A 19,055-nucleotide genomic window follows, 5' to 3' on the forward strand; every position below is an offset into this window, starting at 1 on the left:
TTCTGAGTCTGCAAAGTCCTCATAGAGAGCGTCTGTCGGTCTCTGTGGGGACTTATTAAAATTGGAATTGGTTAAAACATCAAAGGTGGAGAAGAAGCCTGTTTGACTAGTTTATTGTACTATTTGAGTTGTTCACATAATGTTTCATCGAGCACTGTGAATTCAGATTTTCTCCACCTCCTCTCTGCACTCCTGCATTTTCTTTTTGATGTCTTGACTGCATCATCTCTCCACGGGTGTAGTCTTTGTTTTTATAGTTTTGGTTAAAAGTGGAGCTGCTAAATCTAATGATGACTTAAGATTCCTGTTAAAATTGGCAACACTAAAATCACATGGTGCAGGTAAAATGTTATTAGGAGTGCTCCTTAAAATCTCGATACAATTTGCAGCCACCTCAGAAGATAGGTAGCGTTTTCTCACGGTTCTCATCAAGGCTGCCTGATGATTAAAACAGGCGATGTTAAAATACACACAAAAATGGTCTGACACAGCCAGGTCAACAACAGAGGCGACACAAACAAACACGCCGTAGGTTACGACCAAATCCAGGGTGTGACCTCACTTGTGAGTTGGCTGTGAAACATGATGTTTAAAATCCATCCATCCATCCATTATTGATACCGCTTATCCTCACAAGGGTCGCGGGGTGGGCTGGAGCCTATCCCAGCAGTCTTCGGGCAGTGGGCGGGGGACACCCTGAATTGGTTGCCAGCCAATCGCAGGGCACACAGAGACAAACATCCACACTCACAATCACACCTAGAGGCAATTTAAAGAGTCCAATCAACTTACCATGCATGTTTTTGGAATGTGGGAGGAAACCGGAGTACCCGGAGAAAACCCACGCAGGCACGGGGAGAACATGTAAACTCCACACAGGGAGGCCGGAGTCATGTCTCATATAAAAGAATACCTTATAGGTTATTATCTAAAATCAAGTCATTTATAATAAAGGTTTTGTTTAGAAGGGAGCGCATGCTCAACATAGCCAGGTTAATGTCTGTGCTGGACGTGCGCTCATGGTCATCCATGATAATCCATCATCAATGATCATATTACGTCGACAAGGGTCCAGGAAAGGTATTCCACTAATATAGTTAGTCCACAACAAGACTGAGATGCACATTCTTTGATGGCTTTAGCAACACTAGATTTCCTTATGTTTGATGTTTGACAACCTTATGTTAGATTGCTTGCTTACTTCATCCAATAAACAAATGTTTCCTGTGTCAGGAGTTCAACAACAGCCAATGAAAAAATTACATGCAGAAATAGTACCACCCCTGCATATGGACGATTCGTCAATTGTGTTTGCAGTCACAACCAAACTTGCTAAGATGGTGATTGACGCATTCAACGGCCAATGAAATTCTTAAAAAAAACAAAAAAACAATGGAAACTCATGGAACACACACTTTCAAAGCGATCAAATTGATCTACAACAGTTTTGGTGAGTTTAAAGTTATCTTATATTATCTATTATTTAAGTTACCTGTTGTAAATTCCTCATTAGTGCTTCGGTTATACAGGCATTGGTTTACTGTTTAATTTGTGTATTTTACACCAGGCACGTTTTTGGGCAGCTAATGGGTCCTTTCTTAACGTTGATTTATGGCGGGCATATTGTTGGACAGCTAAAAGTGGTCCTAACGAGAGACATTTGGAGTCTGTTAGCCATTAGCGGCAGATGCGCGCCTCTTCGTCGTCGTGTACGCGCCGGAATTGAGCTAGTTGTTGAGCTCTGTGGAATGGATTGGAGTGCTACTAAGCCACGTTGTTCGCTATCACTGTGTCCGGTCACGCTCTTTGATTCGAGTGACTGTGTGGATGAGGCGCACCGGTGAATCCCCCCAAATTAACATACAGTCCCAACTCCGCGACATTACCATAACTTTCTTTCTCTACATGTGTGTACAATTTTATTATTTTGATTTATATGGACACATTTATTAGTGTTACGCGACGGAGACAACTTGGCTTCCGGGGAGTGGAGGGGGGGCGTAAGCATACCGTTCAGCCTGTAGGTGTCTCTATTGTATTTTTATTTTAATTTGTTTGTCATTTAAATTTTAACATGTCTGTTCTTGCTGTTGGATTTGATCAAATTTTCTCCTAAAATGCGACTTATATTCGAGTGCGACATATATGTTTTTTTTCTTCTTTATTATGCATTTTATGGCTGGTTCGACTTGTACTCCGGAGCGACTTATTGTCCGGGAAATACGGTGTACAAGATTGTCACTGTTAAATTATGTTTATGTAAATTATGTATTATGTGTGTATGAAGCGTCTGCCTGTTATTGTCTGACTGAAAAAGCTGTCCGATGGGGGTGGTGATGATACCTGGGGCCTGCAGGGAGAGCTAGTGAGGGTAGTGAGATCATTATTGCACTAGTTAGAGGTAGGTGGTGAAGAGGAGAGAATGTGTACAGAGTGATTAGTAAACAGAAGTCAGCTGGGGGTGGAGTTGATGACGGCACGGTGGATATTAGCAGCTAAAATCGAGCTGCCCAGAGAGTTCGGATGAACCCCGTCTGGCTGGTAAAATGACTGGCGGTTCCAGGTTTAAATTGTCGATAAAATCAAAGTCAAGTTAGCCAAAAGTGCGCTGGAGCCATGCAGGCCCAAAAGACGACTAAAGCACTTGATGCCGCGAGATAGCGTCGGTAAAATGCCGCTAATCCAGACTGACAACCCGCACGTTCTCAGCAAGGCACAGAGGGCATGAAAGTCTTTCTTTGTCTGCTCTGACTGTCTCGTTCGTCCCCACGTGGATAATGAGCCGGGATATGGATGATGCAAGATTGTCAAGAACACCGGGCAAGATGTTCACTATGCCCATAACTTTGGCTCCGGGATAACAGCGGGTGATAGTGCGGAAATAATGAGTGCGTCTAATGATGCTGTCCCCGACTATAACAGTGGTTGGTGGGTGATGTGGAGAAGGAGCACCAGAGGACCCACGGCCTCCAGGGAGAGAACCCCGACCCCTCTCTGCTGCTCCTCCTACCGCAAGACACCACCTCGAACCAGGTGGCACCGTGCAGTGGTGTTGAGCAGGATGGCCCCGGGCAGATAGCCGGATCCCAACTCACCGTGTCCATCAGGGGGGCCTCAGTCGCCGTCAGGGCCCCGCTAGAGATGACGCTATTCACGATGACGGCAAGAGTTGGGGGAAACGGGTCACGAAAGAAGAGGCCAACATCCTCTCTCAGGTCAGCAATTGTTTTTACAGCTGTCCCGACTAGGCGACATAGTCGCCGTGGCAGATGACGTAAATACGTCGGGACGCACAACATACCATCGACGTCAAGTATCGTTGACGTAAAATCCGTCGGCACGTACGTACACCCGAGTGTCGATGACGTAAATACGTCAACACGTGCAATTGTAAACAAGTGCGCACGGTAGAAATGGCGGAGGCGCCAGATACCAGCGTCACCGCTAAAAAAAAAAAAAAAAAGCGGACAAAAATGTCCAAAGTATGGACAAACTTCAAAGAAAGGTCGAGCGAGTTGGTCGTGTGCACCCTCTGTAAAGCTGAGTTGACGTACCACAGCAGCACATCAGCCATGAACGAACACCTTAAGCGACGTCACTCAGGAGTACTACTGGAAGACGAGAGAAAGCAGAAAGCTGGAGGATCCTAAGTCCATCTAACTAACTAATATCCCCCGGTTTTACTGAAATTGCTGTTATGTCCGACGTATTAACGTGCATCGTTAAGTTGCATTTCTCGAAGCAGCTGGTTGCAGTCAGTTATGCTGTGTTGTGTTTCAACACATAAGTAGTAATATAAATTAAGTTATACACAGTATAGGTAAACAAAACGTAACTAAATATTGATTAGAAGAAAATGCAATGAAAGATGAATATAAATTGCAGCTTAAAAAAATGTTAATATAATTTTTCAAGATGAAATACAATGCATTGATTATATCACTGGCCAATATCGTCTAATCTTTTGTCTACATGTGTTTTACTTCATAGCTGGATCAATCAATCATCTGCTGTTACTCATTAGATGGACATGTTATGACAGTTTCCATTAGAGCTGTCCCGACTAGTCGGCATAGTCGATGTGGCCGATGACGTAAATACGTCAACACGTGCGATGTGTCAGTTGTAAACAAGTGTGCACGGTAGAAATGGCGGAGGCGCCAGATACCAGTGTCCCCGCAAAAAAAAAAAAAAAGCTGACAAAAACATCCAAAGTATGGACAAACTTCAAAGAAAGGTCGAGCGAGTTGGTTGTGTGCACCCTCTGTAAAGCTGAGTTGACGTACCACAGCAGCACATCAGCCATGACGTCACTAAGGAGTACTACTGGAAGACGAGAGAAAGCAGAAAGCTGGAGTATCCTAAGTCCATCTAACTTACTAATATCCCCCGGTTTTACGGAAATTGCTGTTATGTCCGAAGTATTAACGTGCATCGTTAAGTTTCGTTTCTCGAAGCAGCTGGTTGCAGTCAGTTACGCCGTGTTGTGTTTCAACTTTGTGCATTATGTAGCTAACGTTCGCGGAGCTATTTCACTCCAGTCAAATTGTGTTGGTGCTTGTAGGTAATGTTATGTGGTTCTGCTGCGTTATATACCTATAAATAGTAACACACGACATCAGTTTATGTATCTGCTCCGGAAAGCTCTATGTGCAACGGTGCACATAACTGGTACGCAGGTACGCATGCACAACAGAAATCACTGACGCGTAACGTCATGTGAGTCACGACGCGCCTTTGCGTACCTGTCTGTACACAGTGGTGCAACAGATCATCTTTGATCCGTGAGCGATATGGATCAAGCATCACGGCTCGGGGCGGCGCGATCCACAAAATGGTTGGTGAATAAAAACGTGCGCGTTCACATTAAGCCAACGTAATTAGTCCGCATTCACTGTAATAGCAACAGAGAACGTGCAAAACCCTCATGGCTCACATAAACCGCATATGGGAGCGCTTTGCAAACTCAACGAACACACCAACTCCGCAAAGGCTAACTTCAAAATAAAGCTTACCAAATATAATACATGGCGTCATTGATGCCAATGCAATAGCCTTTGTAAACTTTTACTTTAAAGTAGTGCTGTCAAACAATTAAAATGTTTAATCGCGATTAATGGCATTTTCTTCATAGTTAATTTATCGCTAATCTAATCGCATATTTTATTTATTGTAAAAAAAAAAAATCCCTTGATTTTTCTGTCTCATTATTTTCTTGAATTTTAATACCCTTAACATGAATTAGAGGATTGATTTTCTTATGCAAATACTTTACTAAAGAAAAGTCAACCAAAACATATTATTTTTCAAGAATATGCTTGATGCAAGCCCACTAGTTGAAACAAGGCATTCTGATAATTATTGCGTTTGTGGAATAAAAATTAATCCACCAGTTTTTAGCCATCACTGGGGGCGGCCATTTTGTCACGTCTGTTGACTGAAAATTACATAACAGATGCTCAGGGCTCAGGTAACGACCAATCACAGCTTACCTGTTTTCTGAAACTGAACCATGATTGGTCGTTATTTGAGCCCTCAGGGCATCTGTGATGTCATTTTCAGTTGACATAGGTGATAAAATGGCCGACCCCTGAGATGGCTAGATTTTGCTGCTTGACTCATATTCCACCAACACAATGTAAGCGTTAAGGGGGATGTGTCGCGGAGTGATGACGTGAGAGGAGAGCGAGGAGAAAAAAATTAATAAACAGGGGGCCGACAGTTGTCCCTCCCAAGTACAAGTTCTGAAGTATCTTTCTATCTGACGAAGAGTGTTCTTTCAATGCCGAACACACGACACGCTACAACAATATTAATCAGATTGCCTTGTTACAACTAGGGGGCCTGCATAGAACATATTCTTGAAAAAAAATTGGGGTTGACTTCCCCTTCAATTGAAAAAAAACAAGCATTGGATTCAACTCACACAAACAGCCCTTTCAAACACACACACACCTACACACGCGCGCACACACATAATCATTTACATTGGTGTTGTTCTAACAGATATACCATAGTTATTTCTTCTTGAGGCCTGGGCAAGTTGTTGCTCAAGCGCCGCTTGGATTTAGAACTACGAGAGCAGTCATTTTTACGCACGTCACTTTTATTGCGCTCATGGCTATGACTTCATCGACTAAAACGCTGATTACTCGCTGTTCGAGTGTCTAATAAAGGTATTTTGTTTATTAAAATTCAGTTGTGGGTATATTTTAATGTAAATTGTGTCAGATAAATCAATGACAAACAGTTGGTGGACCGCTGAGATTGTCCTGTGCGTTTCTCGATCGCGCTGCATGGTTCCTGCTGTTATAATATATGGCTGCCTTGGAGCAAACAGCACATTATTTTCTATTTATTATTTTTCTAAAATGCTGCAGTATTGTTTTGTGAGTATATATTTATTTATTTATGTTGTGCTTAAGTATGTATTCCTTTTTCATTTGGTTTGGTACTGCACATTTCCTGGGCGGAGAAGAAAGGAGAGAGAGAGAGGTGCCTGGCTGGTAGCTTAGCTTTTTTTTCTTCTTTTTTTTAAACTTCTTTTTCAATATTGTGGAGAATATTTTGTAAAGCGCTGTCCACGTGTAAAGGAAGGTGCCTTAAATTGCACTCAGGTCTTTTTCATTATGAAAAAAATAAAACCTTTGTCTTCATTTATTTTATAAAAACGCTTTTGCTCATGAAATGATTTTAACAAAAACATTCAGCTCAAAATGTCTGGCAGAATAACTTATTTTATACACTGCACCACGTATAAAATAAGAATGTTCTTATTTCTTATAAAATAAGAATGTTCTTGTTTTATTCTTATACAGTGTATAAAATAACAAGGTATCCTGCATTTTATTGTGTTCTTAAATCCTAAATGGCCATATTAGACATTAAGAGTTTTTCTTTTTTAATGGGCAAAAGTGTTTTATAAAATTAATGAAGTCAAAGTTCTAAAATCTTTTATTATTAATCTTTTTTTGCTGATCCGAAACACAATCCAATCCGTGACTCAAAATCTGTGACCGATCTGAACCATGACTTATGTGATCTGTTGAACCACTCGTGAGTACCAAAGTCAATCTCCTGGTACTCATGTGAGTAACCCATGAAGTTATGTGTGCCCCTGTCTATGTGGGCGCAGCACAGCATGCAGATCGTATTTAGGATGATGTCCTGCTCCCGCTGCTTTATATATATATATATAGATAAAAAAAAAAAAGAAAACCTAGAGGAAACACTGGCCTGCTAACCATAGTGCATGACTGCACTAATATATAATGTGTGCTTTTCACTGTTATAATATTTAAGTATGCACTGCTTTATCTGTTTCAGGTTTAAGCAAACTGATGTTATTTATTTTTTAGTTATTTATTTTTGTTAATTCTTTTACTTGGGCTGCTGCACATGCACGCACACATTGTTTCACTATTGTGTATATATAAATACCTCATTCACGTCATGATGCCTTCCTAAAAGAGATGTGACTGTTCATTCAATTTCAAAAGTTTTTTTTTTTACTTAAATAATCAAAGAATTTAAATAAGATTTCAGAAGTGTTTTTTTGGAATTAATAATCGTCAAGTCAAAAATAATCGCTAGATTAGTAGAAAAATTAATTGTTAGACTAAGCGACTAATCGTAAAAATAGTCGATAGATTAATCGGGAGAAAAATAATCTTTTGGGACAGCCCTACTGTAAATAACACATTATGAGATAAGAGTCCCACAGGTAGACAGGCTAATTGGGAGCTGGTGGGTGCCATGATTGTTTATAAAAGGAGCGTCCCTGAATTGTTCAGTCATTCAAGCAAAGATAGGGCAAGGTTCACCTTTTTGTGAACAACTGCGTGAGGGAATTGTCAAACAATTTAAGGACAATGTTCTTCAATGTACCATTGCAAGGAATTTAGGGGTTTCATCGTCTATGGTCCGTAATATCATCAACAATTTCAAAGAATCTGGAGATATCAATGCATGTCAGCGCAAGGCCGAAAAACCAACATTAAATGCCCGTGACCTTTGATCCCGCAGATGGCACTGCATCAAAAACAGACATGAATGTGTAAAGAATATCACCACATGGGCTCAGTCAGGAACACTTCTGAAAACCAATGTTAGTAAATACAATTTGGCGCTACATATGCAAATGCAACTTAAAACTCTACTGTGCAAAGCAAAAGTCATTTATCAACAAGACCCAGAAACGCCACCAGTTTCTCTGGGCACGAGCTCATCTGAGCTGGACTGATGCAAAGTGTAAAAGTGTTCTGTGGTCTGACGAGTCCACATTTCAAATAGTTTTTTGCAAATTGTGGACGTCGTGTTCCCTTGTCCAAAGAGGAAAAGAACAATCTGGACTATTATGCAAAGGCCAGCATCAGGGATTGTCTGGGGCTGTGTTAGTGCCAATGGCATGTGCAACTTACACATCTCTAAAGGCACCAATCATGCTGAGAAAAAAAAAAAGCAATGCTGAAAGGTACATAAGGTACATACGGGTTTTGGCGAAACATATGCTGCTATCCAAGCAACATCTTTTTCATGGACGCCCTTGCTTATGTCAGCAAGACAATGCCACACCATTCTGCACGTGTTACAACAGAGTGGTTTCATAGTAAAACAATGCGGGTATCACATACTGTAGCTATACCACTAACATTGAGTTCTCATTAAAAGGACAGTACATGTGACAGTATTACAAGATTTGATACTGTTTTTTTTCTCCAAAAGGTGAAGGCTGAAGCAGAATTCTACAGATGCCCCCCCACACACATATTACATGCAGTACAGCAGGGGTGTGTTGAAGTGCATATTAAAAAACAAAAATATGAACATGAAGTGGAAATAAAAAATAGTAATTATAATAAGTATTTATTTTTGTATTTGTAGACTAGATAGTTTCACAGAATTAGTGTAACTCAGCTCAGTGTATAGTTTTTGGGTTTCATTTAAAAAAGCACTAAACATTTACAGTAGAAAATATTAATCGCCTTCAATTTAAGTTTCACCATCACTTATAAACATGTCAGGAATGCTGGTCCAAGCTGCAAAGTTTAATAAAAGTTGAATGTAAGCCAATGATTGTTATACAAGATCAGCTGCTTGCTGATATGATATGTTGCGATTTACATATGATCCGATTAGTTGACTAATCACGACTCGGTGGTCGGGTCAAGTCTGTGATTAGGCGACTACGCAAATAGTCGTTTGTGGCAGCCCAAGTTTCAAGCAGACTCAGCATTTTGACAGACTGTCATTTTTGGGTAAATATTGTCACGTTGCAATGGCCAGTCTGTTCCTGATGGTTTGTGTGCTTAATTCAAACACTATCCGAGGAAATGCTTCAGAAAGAGGAAATTAAAAGAGTATGAATGCTTTTAAGGCTTGGAATGTCAAGGAATAATTGAGTTAAAAATATAATTCATGATGTTTCCATACTGCAATACTCATCGTGAAAAGTATTTACACCCATGGACAAAAATGTTGGTAGCCCTATGTTAATGAAAGAAAAAAGTGTGGACCAAAATACCTGCTGAGAGGTGCAGAAGTCTCATGTAAACTTACAAAAATCATTTGACTGCAACTATTACTAGTGTTGTTCCGATACCGATATCGGCCGGTATCCCGATACCACATTAAAACACTGGTACCAGTATCTGCGAGTACTTAAAAATAACGTGCCGATGCCTTTTCCCAATGCTGTACTATTAAAAAACATTGAATGCAGCGCCTTGAATCTTGGTCCCTCACGACACTGGTGTGTGGTGACTGTTCAGTACTAGCTGTCGCTATTGGCCCAGAGCATTAACAAATGGCCGGGCTGCTTTTTCATATGAGGTGTGGGGGGGGGGGGGGGGGTTGTCAGTGGGGTACAGGAGATATAATGTCGGCGATATGGAACTACTTCAACATAGAAACGCCAGTTAGAGCGAATGTTGCAAGAGGTGGAACTAAAGTGCCCAAGTTCAATACGTCAAACCTGATAAAACATTGGAGGACGAAACATGTGAACGAGCACCAACAGTTTGCGGCGGCAGCAAGTATTAACAACGGGGATTGGCCGCAACAACAAACCCTGCTCAATTTACATTAAATGCAGCGCCTTGTATCTTGCTCATTCACGACACTGGTGTGTGGTGACTGTTCAGTATTATCCGTCACTATTGGCCCAGAGCGGACGCTCTTAACCAATGGCGGGGCTGCTTTTTCATGTTGAGAGAAAAAAAAAATAGTGAGGTACCGGAGAAACAATGTCGGCGGCGATATGGAACTACTGTACGTCAACATAGAAACTCCAGCGAGTACAACAGCTAAGTGCAAAATTTGCGGTGCGAATGTTGCAAGAGGTGGAACTTAAGTGGCCAGGTTCAATACGTCAAACCTGATAAAACATTGGAGGACGAAACGTGAACAAGCACCAAGAGCTTGAGGCGGCGGCGGTGAGCATGAACAAGGGGAATGAACCGTAACAACAAACCCTGCTCAATTTTGGATTTTTCTACTGCTTGTTTTTGGTTTTGAAAGTGGATTTGGGAGCGGAAGTTGCTGCGATGGGTCACTAATACTCAAAACAAACTTTTCTAATAATGTCCTATAGCTTTTGTAATTAATCCGACACAATCCCTCTCAAAGATACCTTGTGTATATTATTTCTTATTTTTTCCTGTTTCACAAAGGTTTTTAAGTCTGACCAAGCCATGATAGCAATGGTTTTACATTCAAGTAAGTATGCAGTTCTTTAGAATTACAAGAAAAAAAACTCATATATATCTTTCCCCCCCCCCCCAAAAAAAGTCTGGTATCGGTACAGTATCGGCATTGGCCGATACCGCACAGCTGGGTATTGGAATCGGTGCCAAAAAATGGCATCGGAACAACACTAATATATATATATATATATATATATATATATATATATATATATATATATATATATATTCATATGTTGTCCTAGTTGACGAGCCCAAGATGCGCTCCGCGCAGGCGGAGGGATAGAGCTGGCAGCAGGGCAATCGAATCTGCAAAGTTGTTTAGAGTAACACTATTGACTTTTTACTTTACTTTAATTTAATCCCACTTGAAACGTGAAGCATAAAGTGGACATTTATGGCGATCGTAGTAATTCAGCCACGGCTCGGATAGATTCATTTTTTACACACGGTTATGACGTGACGTCATCTTTAGTGATGTCTCCATGAAATGAGATAATAAAGCCTCGCCTCATAATTTCCCCAAAATACTGTATTTATTTCTACCTGCTACCTAATCGCTTGAATGCCCCGACACGCTGGAGCACATTTGTTTCCGCAAACACAACGTCGTCGTCTCTTCTTCTGCGCAGGCGGGCCACTTTGACGACGCATGTGTTCATACACAGACAAGACAGAGGTCGCATTTTTAATGTAATATGAACGCTTACACACAAAAAATACAATTTTTTAAGGGGGGGGGGACAATTCTCTCTTTCTCTCTCTATTATTCTGTGGAACAAGATGCGCGATACTTAATGTCGCGTTTAACTGACTAGTAAAATACAAAACGTTTAATAAATTGTAGACGGTTAAACGACTAGTCGCACCGGCCGATACTGCACAGCTGGGTATTGGAATTGGTATCGGGGACAAAAAATGGTATCGGAACAACACTATTACCTAAGAAGATTGCGTCACAAAGGGTGCCATCATTTTTGTTTATATCCCAATTCTGTTGGCCACAATTCAATGGCAATGTCTGATTTTTATTGACTAATTTTCTGTATTGACCTTTCTATTTATGATTAGAGAGTTATTTATGTGACCACTGTGGATTTTCTTTCATTAACAGGGGGAACAAACAACTTTGTAAGACTGAATACGAATTCTGTAAAAAAAAACAAAAACTTTAATATTTCCTAAACAAGTGAGAGTAAGAATTGATCCAACCTGCTCTGTGAAGAATAATTCTTGGCTGCATCCTGCCAACGGCGTCCAACAATCGCAGCACTTTACGGTCACAAGTGATCTCTGTTGATCACAAACGGTCTCTTTGTTAGCGGCTAGTAAGCTAAGCTACGCTGAACTAGGCCGGGAAGCTCCAACGTGCACCAAGACGACTTTAACTGGACAAGATGATTTAACGGAAGATGTTTTAGACTAATACAAAGTAGTGATGGATGTCCTGCGCTGAGACTTGAGTGCATTTGATTCAAATTCAGGAACATGCGCTGAGACTTGAGTGCATTTGATTCAAATTCAGGAAAATGCGGTGCCGAGTGTGGTAAGGTAAAAAAAAAAATCTTTCTTCTTTCTTTCTTTCTGTTTTATGGCAGTCTACCACCAATCATTGGGGTATTACCGCCACCTACTGGGTTGGAATTTGGACGAGAGCGCTTGACAGACTAAATAATAATAATAACAATAAACAATAATCAATTAAATATACACATATACTATATATATATATATATATATATATATATATATATATATATATATATATATATATATATATATATATGTATATATATATATATGTATATATGTATGTATATATATACGTATATATATATATGCATATACATGTATATATATATATATGTATATATATATATATATATATATATATATATATATATGCATATATATATATGTATATATATACGTATATATGTATATATATACGTATATATATATATATATATATGCGTATATATATATATGTATATATATACGCATATATATATATATATATATACGTCCATCCATCCATTATCTGTACCGCTTCTCCTCACAAGGGTCGCGGGGCGTGCTGGAGCCTATCCCAGCTGTCTTTGGGCAGTAGGCGGGGGACACCCTGAACTGGTTGCCAGCCAATCGCAGGGCACACAGAGACAAACATCCGCACTCACAATCACACCTAGGGGCAATTTTAGAGTATCCAATCAACTTAATCAACTGCCCGGAGAAAACCTATATATATACGTATATATATATATATATATATATATATATATATATATATATATATATATACGTATATATATATATATATATATACGTATATATATATATATATATATATATATATATATATATATATATATATATATATATATATATATATATATATATATATATATATATATATATATATATATATACGTATATATTTGTTTTTTGCTGGGCAGATATTGCACGGTAAAAGGTCAGGCTGTGAAGGTGAGGGATGCGGACGGCATTTGGAATTGCGCTTGGTGGGTACCCATCCAGCAATGGCAGGACCTCCAAGGCTTCCAGGGCCTGAAACATCTCCCATCCATGATAGTCTTGGGCAAGAAAACCGAGGCTACTGTGACATCACGTTAGGGTCGACAGGGCAAGTGGAGACTTCTTAGGCCAGAGTTTCAACAAAAAAAAAAAAAAAAAAAAAAATCAAGATTTATTATCTTCTTTCAGTCAGTGTCAGGAAAAAACAAAATTGACAAGATTACAAAAGGCATCAACTAAAGACTGTTCCCAAAATTCAAAAAACAACTTTCCTCCACATGGAGTCTGTTCTTCCTCTTGCTTCTGTCCGGTTCTTTCCTGGGGCATGCTGGGAAATGTAGTGTCTGTATTGTCGGCCATCTTGGGGTAAAGCATCCTTCCACTACACGTCCCCTTGTGATGCCACATATCCCTCTCCCCGGGCCTGATGTCCACGGAATGACGACCGAAGACCAAAAGGCATCACGGCGGGACAATGCGTCTGCGTTCCCATGTTTGCTTCCCGGCCTGTGCACAACAGAGAAGTTGAAAGGTTGCAGACTTAACATCTAGTTACCCTGCTATTGGTTTCCTTGTTTTTTCGCCATCCATTGCAAAGGGGAATGATCAGTTACCAACGTAAACTTCCTTCCTAATAGGTAGTATTTGAGAGTTCCTAGAGCCCATTTAATGGCTAGGCATTCCTTTTTCACTATAGCATAGTCTTTCTCTCTTGGTAGCAATTTCCGACTCAAGTAGCGTATCGGGTGTTCCTCACCTCCATTGACCTGGGCCAGAACAGCACCCAGACCCACATCCGAGGCATCTGCCTGGACTACGAATTCCCTGTTGAAGTCTGGGGCCGTCAGCAGCATAGTAATTAGCTAACCCCAGGAATGATCTCACTTGCTTCTTGGTTACTGGTCGTGGCCAGCTATGAATGGCAGCAAGTTTCGCCTCCTGAGGCTTCACAAGCCCTCGCCCAATAGTAAATCCCAGATAGTTTGTCTCGCCAAAGGCTAGTTTATATTTCTTCGGATTAGCTGTTAGGCCTGCCTGCCGGAGGGACTCCAGAACTTTCTGTACTCGTGGTAAGTGACTTTCCCAGTCGGTGCTCTGAATTACCACATCTAGGTAAGCTGCTGCATAGGCTCGATGTGGCCGCAGGACTTGGTCCGTTAAATGCTGGAATGTGGCTGGGGCTCCAAACAGACCAAAGGGCATCACATGGTACTGCCACAAACCTTCCGGGGTGGAAAAGGCAGTTTTTTCTTTTGACTCCACTGACAAGGGGACCTGCCAATATCCTTTGGTGAGAGCAAGAGTGGTTGTAAAGCGTGCGTTTCCCAAGCTCTCAATTAGCTCATCGACCCGGAAGTCATTACAGAAGCGCACCGTGTTGTCAGGTTTATCGGTCAGTACTATGGGGCTCCACCAGGCACTCTTAGGGGGTTCTAGTACTTTTACTTCCAGCATCTTCCTTAACTCCTCCCCCATTGTCTTCTTGCGAGCCTCCGGTATTCGGTACGGCTTCTGGTTCACAGTTTTTCCGAGGTGGGTGCAAATTACATGTTCTACCAGGTGGGTGCATCCAGGCACAGATGAGAAGACATCCTGGTTCCCATCCACAAACTCATTTGCCTGCTGGAGTTGGTGAATATCAAGGTCAGGCCTAAACTGCACTTGGTCCCGAGCAGGTGTGGTCATAACTTTGGGAGGGAGACAAGTGAACAATGCCTCTCGCACATGCCATTTCTTCAATAGGTTAACATGATATATTGGCTCACCTTTCCTCTTCCCGGGTTGTCGCACTTTGTAGTTGACGTCCCCTATTTTCTCCATTACCTCAAAGGTTCCTTGCCAAGTCGCGAGAAATGTGCACTCGACTGTGGGGACCAGCTCTAGAACTCCATCCCCGGGTTTAAACTCCCTGGGTTGAGCTGTCCTATTACATGTACCACTCTGTTCTCTTTGAGCTTTCATCATATGTTCCTGCACAATGGGCATGACAGTGGCCATTCTATCTCTCATGGCCTCTACATGTTCAATCATGGTACGGTGAGGGCAGGGCTGCTCTTCCCATGTCTCTTTTGCAATGTCCAGTAGGCCCCTAGGTCTGTGGGAGTAAAGCAACTCAAATGGCGATAAGCCGTTGGAAGCCTGAGGAACTTCTCTTATCGCGAATAAGAGATAGGGGAGCAGCTGGTCCCAATTTTTTCCATCCTTGTTGATACCTTTTCTCAGCATTGTTTTGAGGGTCTTGTTAAACCTCTCTACCAACCCATCTGTTTGGTAGGCGGAGGTTCTCAACTGTTTTTTTTGCAGCAGAGTACACAACTCCCTGGTAACTCGCGACATAAAGGGAGTACCCTGGTCTGTGAGAATTTCTTTTGGAATTCCTACTCTGCTGCTGAAGAGGAAGAGTTCTTTGGCTATTTGGGTAGCGTTTGCTTTTCTTAAGGGGATGGCCTCTGGGTACCGGGTAGCATAATCTATGATCACTAGTGTGTATTGGTGTCCTCGAGCACTCTTAGGCAGCGGGCCCACAATATCCATCCCCACCCTCTCAAATGGGGTTTCTATGATAGGCAGCGGTATGAGTGGGTTCCTATATGACTGTTTTGGAGCCTTCAACTGACAATCTGGGCAACTGCTACAGTAGTTTTCTATTTCTTTGTGGACTCCAGGCCAACAGAACCTCTGTAGCACTCTTTCCTTTGTTTTCTCCACCCCCAAGTGGGCCCCCATCAAATGGGTGTGAGTTAACTGCAACTGTGGCGCGGTGTATTTGAGGAACGAGTAACTGTTCCTGTATTTTATCATTACTTGCAACTACCTGATACAAAAGACCATTTTTCCTGCAAAGTGGGGGTAGGTCGGAGTTGTCCGTGTTCCTACCAATGTTCCCTCTATTATTTGAAGGTTTTTTTAAAACATTGCAAAGTGTGGGGTCCTGTAATTGTGCTGTCCCATACTGACCTTAAGGGGCACTTCTGCTTTTGGGTGCACCACGTCATCTTCACTGGACACAGATTGGGACCCAGAGCCTGCCGAGTTCCCCTGCACGACCTGCGGTCCCAATGCTTCAGCCGCGAATGCTTTGGCGCACTGTTTTTCGGGGTTTCCGACTGCAGCGCTTCTGTGCTTCAAGCCACAGCATCTGAAAAGCCGGGCAAACTCTGCCAATTAGTACAGGAACAGGAAGGGCCTTGATCACTCCCACCTCTAAATTAAAAGTGCCTTTAGTGGTGGTGAGGTTCACCAGGGTGGTGGGATATTCACGAATATCTCTGTGGACAAAAACAACAGGCACTCGTTCTCCTTCAGAAAAGGAGTGGCGTGCACCACTGCCTCCTGGACCAGGGTTCTGGCGCTTCCGGAATCGAGCAGGGCTTCTACATCGCACTGATTTATCTTGACAGGACAAGTGGGTCGGGGGCTCCCACTTTCCCCTAGGAGGGTGTGGGTGCTACTAGTAGTTGCTGCTGTGGGCATAGGTGCATCCGACTTTCTACACTGCCAGGAGATATGTCCTACTTCCCCCCACAACGATAGCACTGTCGAGACTCGATGTCCATGCGTCCTTGTGACTGCACAGATGGCTTCATTCCCCTTATTGGTTCCACAGAATAGAACTGATCTGTTTTGGGATTACTCAGACTGGATACTCTGGGGCGGGGAGACACTGTGACTTAGGCCCCTTTTCTAGGTAGTCTTAACATGTCTGAGGCAGCTTGGAACTGGTCAACTGCATCTATTAGCTCCAAGGCAGTCATTAATTTCTGTTGGCTTATCTTTTTGGCCTCATAGGGGAGGGCTCGTAAATACCGGTCCATCACTAGCGTCCCTATTATTTCAGCGGGGCTTTTCTTTACTGATTCTAACCATTTTCTTGTTAGTCGGATGAGCTCATGCATCTGTGCGAGGAGGGGCATCGTTTTTATACATCCAATTGTGAAAACGCTGTGCCATGGTAAATTTAGTTAGGCCATGTCAGCTCAATATCTCTGCTCTCAGTTGTTCATAATCTTGGGCTATGTCGGTATCTAAGTCCTGATAGGCTTTGAGTGCCTCACCTGAGAGGAATGGCGCCAGGAGACCCACCCACTTTGCTTTCGCCCACCCTTGTTGTGTGGCCGGAGCTTCGAAGGCATGAAGATACGCGTCTACATCATCGGTCACCCCCATCGTAGGGATGAAATTGCTTGCCTTGGGTGTAGATCTTGCCAAACGACGTCGCTCTTGTTCTTTGAGTTGGTTCGCCTTGATTTGCTGCTGTAGCAGGGCCGCATTGGTTTGCCGCTGTGCCTTCTGGGTCTCTAACAGTACCTGCATTAATCGCTCCATTTGGCGGTGGGGTTGGCTTATGTAGAGCTGAGAAACTTGCTGGGTCAATTCATCAAGGTCATCCGTCTTCATCCACCTTTATGCCCTGCCCACCATATGTGACATTATGTTAGGTTCGACAGGGCAAGTGGAGACTTCTTAGGCCAGAGTTTCAACAAAAATCAAGATTTATTATCTTCTTTCAGTCAGTTGGAGTAAGGAAAAACAAAATTGACAAAAATACAAAAAGCCCCAACTAAAGACTGTTCTCAAAATTCAAAATATACTCTTGAAGAACAGTCCGCTGATAGTGTAGTGGTGCACACGCCTGAGTTGTGTGCGGGCAGCGTGGGATCGATTCCCGCTCAGTGACAGTGTCTATGTGTGCCCTGCGACTGGCTGGCGACCAGTTCGGGGTGTAGTCTGCCTTCGCCCATTGACGGCTGGGATAGGCTCCAGCAACTCCCCGCGACCCTGTATAGGATAAGCGGTTTGGAAGATGACATGACTTTTGAAGAATGCACCAATGGCAGAAAGTGCAATCTGTGTGGGGAATCAAACCACCTCTACAGAAATTGTCCAAAATCATTTGTCAACAAATTGAAGGTCGGAAAAGAAATGGGACAGATTAACGGAAATGAAGGTAACAAACAAATTGAAGGTTTACAGGAAAATTCAAATCTCCCTCCAAAACCTGTCATTGGAGGAGAGGAAACAGGTGAGGAGTCTCGAGAAATAACTTAACAGACGGATTTAATTCTCCCTTTTGTGTTTTAGCCTTAAATCATACCTGTGACTCTCACCTTCTAAACTATAAATGTTAGAAGTGTGAAATCAAGGATTAGAGCCCAGAACGTCTTGTCCTTTTTAAAAACTATTAGGTCTGATGTGTTTTTAATCCAAGAATGTGGTCTACCTTTTTTAAGTAAACAGTATATATATATATATATATATATATATATATACATACATACATACATATATATATATATATATATATATATATATATATATATATATATATATATATACACATTCATTCATCGCGGTTAATGGGGGGACAGAACGCGCCGCGATAAGTGAAACACCGCGAAGTAGCGCCGGACTTATTATTATGATGATGATTATTATTATTTTATATGTTATTTATTATACAGTTTTATTTTGGGGGGGATTTGCGCCTCTGTTACGCTGTTGCGAACCCCGACAACGTTCCCACACTTATAAATACTTGTTAAACAATCAATTAATTATAAAAATGCAAAATGAAGAATACCAAGCTGTAGGCAGTGACAGGAACATGAGCTTCAACCACGGCAGCTGACGAGCACGGCGGAACATTCGCTAAAAACTACGTTAACGTTTTAATTTTTCTCATAAAATTGACTTACCTTAACTAGAATGCCATAGTGTAATTTATCCAATCCTGCACTTTAAAATGCTTGTCGTCGTCGTGAAAAGTGAAAAACGGCCTCTTCTTTGTCTTCTTCTCCTCCTCCTCCTACTACTTCA

General features: G+C 41.8%; 1 protein-coding gene across 1 annotated transcript in view; it reads right to left on the minus strand.

Moving 5' to 3' along the window:
• LOC147126928 (uncharacterized) overlaps positions 1-12,261 on the minus strand; it is a 69,275-nt gene extending 57,014 nt beyond the window's left edge. Inside the window, exon 1 of the mRNA XM_086023077.1 lies at positions 11,916-12,261. Within this exon, the coding sequence (XP_085879203.1) occupies positions 11,916-11,946 (31 nt within the window). The 5' untranslated portion in view covers positions 11,947-12,261. The remainder of the gene's footprint in view (positions 1-11,915) is intronic.
• Positions 12,262-19,055: the final 6,794 nt, after the last annotated feature.

This window comes from Filicampus tigris, chromosome 22 (genome assembly GCF_054856515.1).
Source record: "Filicampus tigris isolate MCC_2025a chromosome 22, RoL_Ftig_1.0, whole genome shotgun sequence".
NCBI classification, from domain to species: domain Eukaryota; kingdom Metazoa; phylum Chordata; class Actinopteri; order Syngnathiformes; family Syngnathidae; genus Filicampus; species Filicampus tigris.